At 61.6% G+C, this 9,755-nt stretch overlaps 1 protein-coding gene across 1 annotated transcript; it reads right to left on the reverse strand.

The window, feature by feature from the left end:
• Positions 1-374: 374 nt before the first annotated feature.
• On the reverse strand, positions 375-1,499 carry LOC137316206 (zinc finger protein ZFP2-like). The gene has a single exon (XM_067980340.1). The coding sequence runs from the start codon at positions 1,497-1,499 to the stop codon at positions 375-377; it is 1,125 nt and encodes a 374-aa protein (XP_067836441.1).
• Positions 1,500-9,755: the final 8,256 nt, after the last annotated feature.

A 9,755-nucleotide genomic window follows, 5' to 3' on the forward strand; every position in this document is an offset into this window, starting at 1 on the left:
CCCAATATCGGGCCGGGTGTATAACGGGCGGTATAGCCAACGGAACCCAATATCGGGCCGGGTGTATAACGGGCGGTACAGCCAACGGAACCCAATATCGGGCCGGGCGTATAACGGGCGGTACAGCCAACGGAACCCAATATCGGGCCGGGCGTATAACGGGCGGTACAGCCAATGGAACCCAATATCGGGCCGGGTGTATAACGGGCGGTATAGCCAATGGAACCCAATATCGGGCCGGGTGTATAACGGGCAGTATGGCCAACGGAACCCAATATCGGGCCAGGCGTATAACGGGCGGTATAGCCAAGGGAACCCAATATCGGGCCGGGCGTATAACGGGTGGCTGATGCGCTGCCGCCCAAGTTGGATTTCTACTCCTGCGTCTGGTGACGTTTCAGGAGACGAGGTGAAGTCCTTCTCACACGCCCAGCATTTGGAGAGCTCCTCCCCTCAGAGGGCGCGCCGATCCCGCGAGAGGTCGGAGGGGTAACCGAGTGACCGGAGGCGGGTGGGGGAGGGGTCGAACCGGACCTCGCCGCACGGCGCCGGAACAGCTGCGACCGCCGGCTGAAGGCCCGCCGAGGCCACTCTGAGTGGATGCGCTCGTGGACCAGGAGGGCCGTCGAGCGGAGGAAGGCCTTCCCGCACATCGAGCACTTGTAGGCCTTGTCCCCGCTGTGCAGGCGCTGGTGGTTCAGGAAGCTGTAGGCGCGGGCGAAGGCCTGGTCGCACAGCGTGCACTTGTAGGGCCGCTCGCCGGTGTGGACGCGCCGGTGGACGGTGAGGCTGTACGGCCGGGAGAAGCTCTTCCCGCACACCGAGCACAGGTGCTGCTTCGGTGGGCGGGGGGAGGAAGAGGAGGAAGGTGAAGGGTCCCCGTTGGGACCAGGGGTCTTCGCCTGGGCCGGAGATCTGTCGGAGCTTTCCCCGGAGTGGCAGCACCTGTGCGTGGAGAAGGGTGACAGGTGGCTGTACATCCTGGCGCAAATGGGGCACTTGTAGATCTTCATGCCGGTGTGGACCCGCTGGTGCATCAGTAGCGAGGAGGAGCGGACGAAGCTCATGGGGCAGGCCAAGCAGCGGTAGGGCTTCTCCCTCATGTGGATGCGCTGGTGGACCAGCTGGTCGGAGGAGCGGGCAAAGGCCTTGTGGCACACCGGGCAGGCGAAGGGCTTCTCGCCAGTGTGGAGACGCTGGTGCTGGCGCATGGCGTAGAGCCAGGCGAAGGCCTTGTGGCACACGGGGCAGGTGAAGGGCTTGTCACCGGAGTGTACCCGCTGGTGCTGGCGCAGGCCGGAGGGCTGGGCAAAGGCCTTGCCGCAGGTCGGGCACTGGAACTGCTTCTGCCCCAGGTGGATGTAGCGGTGGATCTTGAGGTTGGAGGGGCGGCTGAACATCTTCCCGCAGTCGGGACACTGCACCCTCTTGTCCCCCCGGGGGGCGCGCTCGCCCCCTGGCAGGTCGGAGGGCGGGGAAACAGCGGTTTGCGGATCCATTCTCCCTCCTGCCCTTGCGACGAGGAACAAGACTCCGCACTTTGGGGGGAGGCGAGGGTGGAAAATGAGCAACAGGAGACTCCGCACAAAGGACGAGGCAGCGAGGGCAGTGGATCTCAGGCAAAGCACGCTGCCCAAATCCTAGGCACGAAAGAGCCCCTACTCCGGATGCATTTCCCTTGCTGAAGATCAGAGGAGGACGAGTTCAACAGGACAACTCAATTGCCAGGCAATGCCAATGCTCCACCCCCCACACTGGGTCCGGGCTAGTTGGACAAGGCAGGAGAACGTCTCTTCGTTGTCAACAGCTGCCCCTCTCCAAATCCAACCAATGCCGACACCTTGCACGGACTGTCTCGGAGAACGGGTGGCTTTTCCATCCCACCACTCACCAAGGGGGCTCAGCTGGGTCCTTCGACTCCTCGCGTCTCCTCCAAAACTGAGAAACAAATGAAACAAATGAACACTTTAGGAAGGATGTCAAGGCCTTGGAGAGGGCGCAGAGGAGGTTTGACGAGAATGGTACCAGGGATGCGGGGCTGTCCAGAGGTTGGGGTTGTTCTCCTCAGGGCAGAGAAGGTGAAGGGGAGATTTGGTGGAGGTGTTCAAAATTATGCAGGGTTTTGATCGAGCAAATAAGGAGAAACCGTTTCCACTGGCAGAAGGGTCGCAGGTTTAAGATAACTGGCAAAAGAACCAGAGGCGACATGAGGAAATATATTTTCATGCAGCGAGTTGTTCTGATCTGCAATGCACTGCCTGAAAGGGTGGTGGAAGCAGATTGCTTTTCAAAAGGGAATTGGATAAATACATGAAGGGGGAAATTTGCAGGGGAATGGGACTAATTGGATAGCTCTTTCAAAGAGCCAGTACAGGCACGATGGGACGAACGGCCTCCTTCTGCTCTGTATCAATCTATGATTCTATATCTTTATCTGCTGCCAAGGCAACTGTACACGATGGGATATTGATGGGTAAGTCACACCCCCGTGTACGGTGCCCGGGGAGAACTCCCCTGCTCTTCTTCGAAATAGTGCCGTGGAATCTTTTACCTTCAACTGAGAGCGCAGACGGGGTCTCGGATTAATGCCTCATCTGAAACACAGCACCTCTGACAGTGTAGCACTCCCTCAGGACTGCCCCTCCGACAATGCAGCACTCCCTCAGTACTGCCCCTCCGACAGTGCAGCACTCCCTCAGGACTGCCCCTCCGACAGTGTAGCACTCCCTCAGTACTGCCCCTCCGACAGTGCAGTGCTCCCTCAGCACTGTCCCTCAGAAAGTACAGCGCTCCCTCAGTACTGCCCCTCCGACAATGCAGCACTCCCTCAGTACTGCCCCTCCGACAGTGCAGCACTCCCTCAGGACTGCCCCTCCGACAGTGTAGCGCTCCCTCAGTACTGCCCCTCCGACAGTGCAGCACTCCCTCAGTACTGCCCCTCCGACAGTGCAGTGCTCCCTCAGCACTGTCCCTCAGAAAGTACAGCGCTCCCTCAGTACTGCCCCTCCCACAGTACAGCACTCCCTCAGTCCTGCCCCTCCGACAGTGCAGCGCTCCCTCAGTACTGCCCCTCCCACAGTGCAGCACTCCCTCAGTCCTGCTCCTCCGACAGTGCAGTGCTCCCTCAGTCCTGCACTGGAGTGTGAGCCAGGATTATCTGGTCAAGTGTCTGGAGTGGGAGTTGAACTGATAACCTCGGACTCAGGTGTGAGTGTGCTCCCCACAGAGAGACGGCTTCATCAAAGCGATTCTGGACTCTGTGTCCACCACTGGTTTTGAAAAGGGGATTTCTTAATAACTCGCTGCATGAAAAAAGTCCCTTTATTCTTTTCTGATTGATATTAAGTTTGCGCCTTTTTTCAAAACTCTAAAATTTAAGTTTCTCTCATCTCTCCTCCGAGCTCATCCCATTCAGACCAGGATCGGTCTCTTTGTAGCTTTCGAATGCAACTTTATCTTGGCTGTGATCTCACCCACTCCCTCCCCCTGCCTTCCTTCACTCTCTCACTCTCACACACACACTCACTCCCCCCTCTCCCTCCCTCCCTCCCTCCCACTCTCACACACACACTCACTCCCCCCTCTCCCTCCCTCCCTCCCACTCTCACATACACACTCACTCCCCCCTCTCCCTCCCTCCCACTCTCACACACTCACTCCCCCCTCTCCCTCCCTCCCTCCCACTCTCACACACACACTCACTCCCCCCTCTCCCTCCCTCCCTCCCACTCTCACACACACACTCACTCCCCCCTCTCCCTCCCTCCCTCCCTCTCTCACACACACTCACTCCCCCCTCTCCCTCCCTCCCTCCCACTCTCACACACACTCACTCCCCCCTCTCCCTCCCTCCCTCCCACTCTCTCACACACACTCACTCCCCCCTCTCCCTCCCTCCCTCCCTCCCACTCTCACACACACACTCACTCCCCCCTCTCCCTCCCTCCCTCCCTCCCACTCTCACATAAACACTCACTCCCCCCTCTCCCTCCCTCCCTCCCACTCTCACACACACACTCACTCCCCCCTCTCCCTCCCTCCCTCTCACTCTCACATACACACTCACTCCCCCCTCTCCCTCCCTCCCTCTCACTCTCACAGACACACTCACTCCCCCCTCTCCCTCCCTCCCTCCCACTCTCACATACACACTCACTCTCCCTCCCTCCCTCCCTCCCACTCTCACACACACACTCACTCCCCCTCTCCCTCCCTCCCTCCCACTCTCACACACACACTCACTCCCCCCTCTCCCTCCCTCCCTCCCACTCTCACACACACTCACTCCCCCCTCTCCCTCCCTCCCTCCCACTCTCACATACACACTCACTCCCCCCTCTCCCTCCCTCCCTCCCACTCTCACATACACACTCACTCCCCCCTCTCCCTCCCTCCCTCCCACTCTCACACACACACTCACTCCCCCCTCTCCCTCCCTCCCTCCTACTCTCTCATACACACTCACTCCCCCCTCTCCCTCCCTCCCTCCCACTCTCACACACACTCACTCCCCCCTCTCCCTCCCTCCCTCCCACTCTCACACACACACTCACTCCCCCCTCTCCCTCCCTCCCTCCCACTCTCACACACTCACTCCCCCCTCTCCCTCCCTCCCTCCCACTCTCACAGACACACTCACTCCCCGCTCTCCCTCCCTCCCTCCCACTCTCACAAACACACTCACTCCCCCCTCTCCCTCCCTCCCTCCCACTCTCACATACACACTCACTCCCCCCTCTCCCTCCCTCCCTCCCACTCTCACATACACACTCACTCCCCCCTCTCCCTCCCTCCCTCCCACTCTCACACACTCACTCCCCCCTCTCCCTCCCTCCCTCCCACTCTCACATACACACTCACTCCCCGCTCTCCCTCCCTCCCTCCCACTCTCACAAACACACTCACTCCCCCCTCTCCCTCCCTCCCTCCCACTCTCACATACACACTCACTCCCCCCTCTCCCTCCCTCCCTCCCACTCTCACATACACACTCACTCCCCCCTCTCCCTCCCTCCCTCCCACTCTCACATACACACTCACTCCCCCCTCTCCCTCCCTCCCTCCCACTCTCACATACACACTCACTCCCCCCTCTCCCTCCCTCCCTCCCTCCCACTCTCACATACACACTCACTCCCCCCTCTCCCTCCCTCCCTCCCACTCTCACATACACACTCACTCCCCACTCTCCCTCCCTCCCTCCCACTCTCACACACACACTCACTCCCCCCTCTCCCTCCCTCCCTCTCACTCTCACACACACACTCACTCCCCCCTCTCCCTCCTTCCCTCCCACTCTCACATACACACTCACTCCCCCCTCTCCCTCCCTCCCTCCCACTCTCTCATACACACTCACTCCCCCCTCTCCCTCCCTCCCTCCCACTCTCACACACACACTCACTCCCCCCTCTCCCTCCCTCCCTCCCACTCTCACATACACACTCACTCCCCCCTCTCCCTCCCTCCCTCCCACTCTCTCATACACACTCACTCCCCCCTCTCCCTCCCTCCCTCCCACTCTCACATACACACTCACTCCCCCCTCCACCTCCCTCCCTCCCACTCTCACAGACACACTCACTCCCCGCTCTCCCTCCCTCCCTCCCACTCTCTCATACACACTCACTCCCCCCTCTCCCTCCCTCCCTCCCACTCTCACACACACACTCACTCCCCCCTCTCCCTCCCTCCCTCCCACTCTCTCATACACACTCACTCCCCCCTCTCCCTCCCTCCCTCCCGCTCTCTCTCCCTCCCGCCCTCCCACTCTCCCTCCCTCCCTCCCGCTCTCTCTCCCTCCCTCCCTCCCACTCTCACATACACACTCACTCCCCCCTCTCCCTCCCTCCCTCCCGCTCTCTCTCCCTCCCTCCCTCCCACTCTCCCTCCCTCCCTCCCGCTCTCTCTCCCTCCCTCCCTCCCACTCTCTCATACACACTCACTCCCCCCTCTCCCTCCCTCCCTCCCACTCTCACATACACACTCACTCCCCCCTCTCCCTCCCTCCCTCCCGCTCTCTCTCCCTCCCTCCCTCCCACTCTCCCTCCCTCCCTCCCGCTCTCTCTCCCTCCCTCCCTCCCACTCTCTCATACACACTCACTCCCCCCTCTCCCTCCCTCCCTCCCACTCTCACATACACACTCACTCCCCCCTCTCCCTCCCTCCCTCCCACTCTCCCTCCCTCCCTCCCGCTCTCTCTCCCTCCCTCCCTCCCACTCTCACATACACACTCACTCCCCCCTCTCCCTCCCTCCCTTCCTCCCACTCTCTCATACACACTCACTCCCCCCTCTCCCTCCCTCCCTCCCACTCTCACACACACACTCACTCCCCCCTCTCCCTCCCTCCCTCCCACTCTCACACACACACTCACTCCCCCCTCTCCCTCCCTCCCTCCCACTCTCACATACACACTCACTCCCCCCTCTCCCTCCCTCCCTTCCTCCCACTCTCTCATACACACTCACTCCCCCCTCTCCCTCCCTCCCTCCCACTCTCACACACACACTCACTCCCCCCTCTCCCTCCCTCCCTCCCACTCTCACATACACACTCACTCCCCCCTCTCCCTCCCTCCCTTCCTCCCACTCTCTCATACACACTCACTCCCCCCCTCTCCCTCCCTCCCTCCCACTCTCACACACACTCACTCCCCCCTCTCCCTCCCTCCCTCCCACTCTCTCATACACACTCACTCCCCCCTCTCCCTCCCTCCCTCCCACTCTCACATACACACTCACTCCCCCCTCTCCCTCCCTCCCTCTCACTCTCTCATACACACTCAGTCCCCCCTCTCCCTCCCTCCCTCCCACTCTCACATACACACTCACTCCCCCCTCTCCCTCCCTCCCTTCCTCCCACTCTCACATACACACTCACTCCCCCCTCTCCCTCCCTCCCTCCCACTCTCACACACTCACTCCCCCCTCTCCCTCCCTCCCTCCCACTCTCACATACACACTCACTCCCCCCTCTCCCTCCCTCCCTCCCACTCTCACACACACACTCACTCCCCCCTCTCCCTCCCTCCCTCCCACTCTCACATACACACTCACTCCCCCCTCTCCCTCCCTCCCTCCCACTCTCACATACACACTCACTCCCCCCTCTCCCTCCCTTCCTCCCACTCTCACATACACACTCACTCCCCCCCTCCCTCCCTCCCTCCCACTCTCACACACACACTCACTCCCCCCTCTCCCTCCCTCCCTCCCACTCTCACATACACACTCACTCCCCCCTCTCCCTCCCTCCCTCCCACTCTCACATACACACTCACTCCCCCCTCTCCCTCCCTCCCTCCCACTCTCACATACACACTCACTCCCCCCTCTCCCTCCCTCCCTCCCACTCTCACACACACACTCACTCCCCCCTCTCCCTCCCTCCCTCCCACTCTCACACACACACTCACTCCCCCCTCTCCCTCCCTCCCTCCCACTCTCACATAAACACTCACTCCCCCCTCTCCCTCCCTCCCTCCCACTCTCACATACACACTCACTCCCCCCCTCTCCCTCCCTCCCTCCCTCCCACTCTCACATACACACTCACTCCCCCCTCTCCCTCCCTCCCTCCAACTCTCTCATACACACTCACTCCCCCCTCTCCCTCCCTCCCTCCCACTCTCACATACACACTCACTCCCCCCCTCTCCCTCCCTCCCTCCCACTCTCTCATACACACTCACTCCCCCCTCTCCCTCCCTCCCTCCCACTCTCACATACACACTCACTCCCCCCTCTCCCTCCCTCCCTCCCACTCTCACACACACTCACTCCCCCCTCTCCCTCCCTCCCTCCCACTCTCACACACACACTCACTCCCCCCTCTCCCTCCCTCCCTCCCACTCTCACACACACACTCACTCCCCCCTCTCCCTCCCTCCCTCCCACTCTCTCATACACACTCACTCCCCCCTCTCCCTCCCTCCCTCCCACTCTCACACACACTCACTCCCCCCTCTCCCTCCCTCCCTCCCACTCTCACATAAACACTCACTCCCCCCCTCTCCCTCCCTCCCTCCCACTCTCACACACACACTCTCTCCCCCCTCTCCCTCCCTCCCTCTCACTCTCACATACACACTCACTCCCCACTCTCCCTCCCTCCCTCCCACTCTCACACACACACTCACTCCCCCCTCTCCCTCCCTCCCTCCCACTCTCACACACACACTCACGCCCCCCTCTCCCTCCCTCCCTCCCACTCTCTCATACACACTCACTCCCCCCTCTCCCTCCCTCCCTCCCACTCTCACATACACACTCACTCCCCCCCTCTCCCTCCCTCCCTCCCACTCACACACACACACTCACTCCCCCCTCTCCCTCCCTCCCTCCCACTCTCACACACACACTCACTCCCCCCTCTCCCTCCCTCCCTCCCACTCTCACACACACACTCACTCCCCCCTCTCCCTCCCTCCCTCCCACTCACACACACACACTCACTCCCCCCTCTCCCTCCCTCCCTCCCACTCTCACATACACACTCACTCCCCCCTCTCCCTCCCTCCCACTCTCACATACACACTCACTCCCCCCTCTCCTCCCTCCCTCCCACTCTCACACACACACTCACTCCCCCCTCTCCCTCCCTCCCTCCCTCCCACTCTCACACACACACTCACTCCCCCCTCTCCCTCCCTCCCTCCCACTCTCACATACACACTCACTCCCCCCTCTCCCTCCCTCCCTCCCACTCTCACATACACACTCACTCCCCCCTCTCCCTCCCTCCCTCCCACTCTCACATACACACTCACTCCCCCCTCTCCCTCCCTCCCTCCCACTCTCACATACACACTCACTCCCCCCTCTCCCTCCCTCCCTCCCTCCCACTCTCACATACACACTCACTCCCCCCTCTCCCTCCCTCCCTCCCACTCTCACATACACACTCACTCCCCCCTCTCCCTCCCTCCCTCCCACTCTCACACACACACTCACTCCCCCTCTCCCTCCCTCCCTCCTACTCTCACACACACACTCACTCCCCCCTCTCCCTCCCTCCCTCCCACTCTCACATACACACTCACTCCCCCCTCTCCCTCCCTCCCTCCCACTCTCACACACACTCACTCCCCCCTCTCCCTCCCTCCCTCCCACTCTCACACACACACTCACTCCCCCCTCTCCCTCCCTCCCTCCCACTCTCACATACACACTCACTCCCCCCTCTCCCTCCCTCCCTCCCACTCTCACATACACACTCACTCCCCCCTCTCCCTCCCTCCCTCCCACTCTCACACACACACTCACTCCCCCCTGTCCCTCCCTCCCTCCCTCACACACACACTCACTCCCCCCTCTCCCTCCCTCCCTCCCACTCTCTCATACACACTCACTCCCCCCTCTCCCTCCCTCCCTCCCACTCTCTCATACACACTCACTCCCCCCTCTCCCTCCCTCCCTCCCACTCTCTCATACACACTCACTCCCCCCTCTCCCTCCCTCTCTCCCACTCTCTCATACACACTCACTCCCCCCTCTCCCTCCCTCCCTCCCACTCACACATACACACTCACTCCCCCCTCTCCCTCCCTCTCTCCCACTCTCACATACACACTCACTCCCCCCTCTCCCTCCCTCCCTCCCTCCCACTCTCACACACACACTCACTCCCCCCTCTCCCTCCCTCCCTCCCACTCTCACATACACACCCACTCCCCCCTCTCCCTCCCTCCCTCCCACTCTCACATACACACTCACTCCCCCCTCTCCCTCCCTCCCTCCCACTCTCACATACAA

The sequence above is a fragment of the Heptranchias perlo genome, unplaced genomic scaffold (assembly GCF_035084215.1).
Source record: "Heptranchias perlo isolate sHepPer1 unplaced genomic scaffold, sHepPer1.hap1 HAP1_SCAFFOLD_569, whole genome shotgun sequence".
Lineage (NCBI taxonomy): Eukaryota > Metazoa > Chordata > Chondrichthyes > Hexanchiformes > Hexanchidae > Heptranchias > Heptranchias perlo.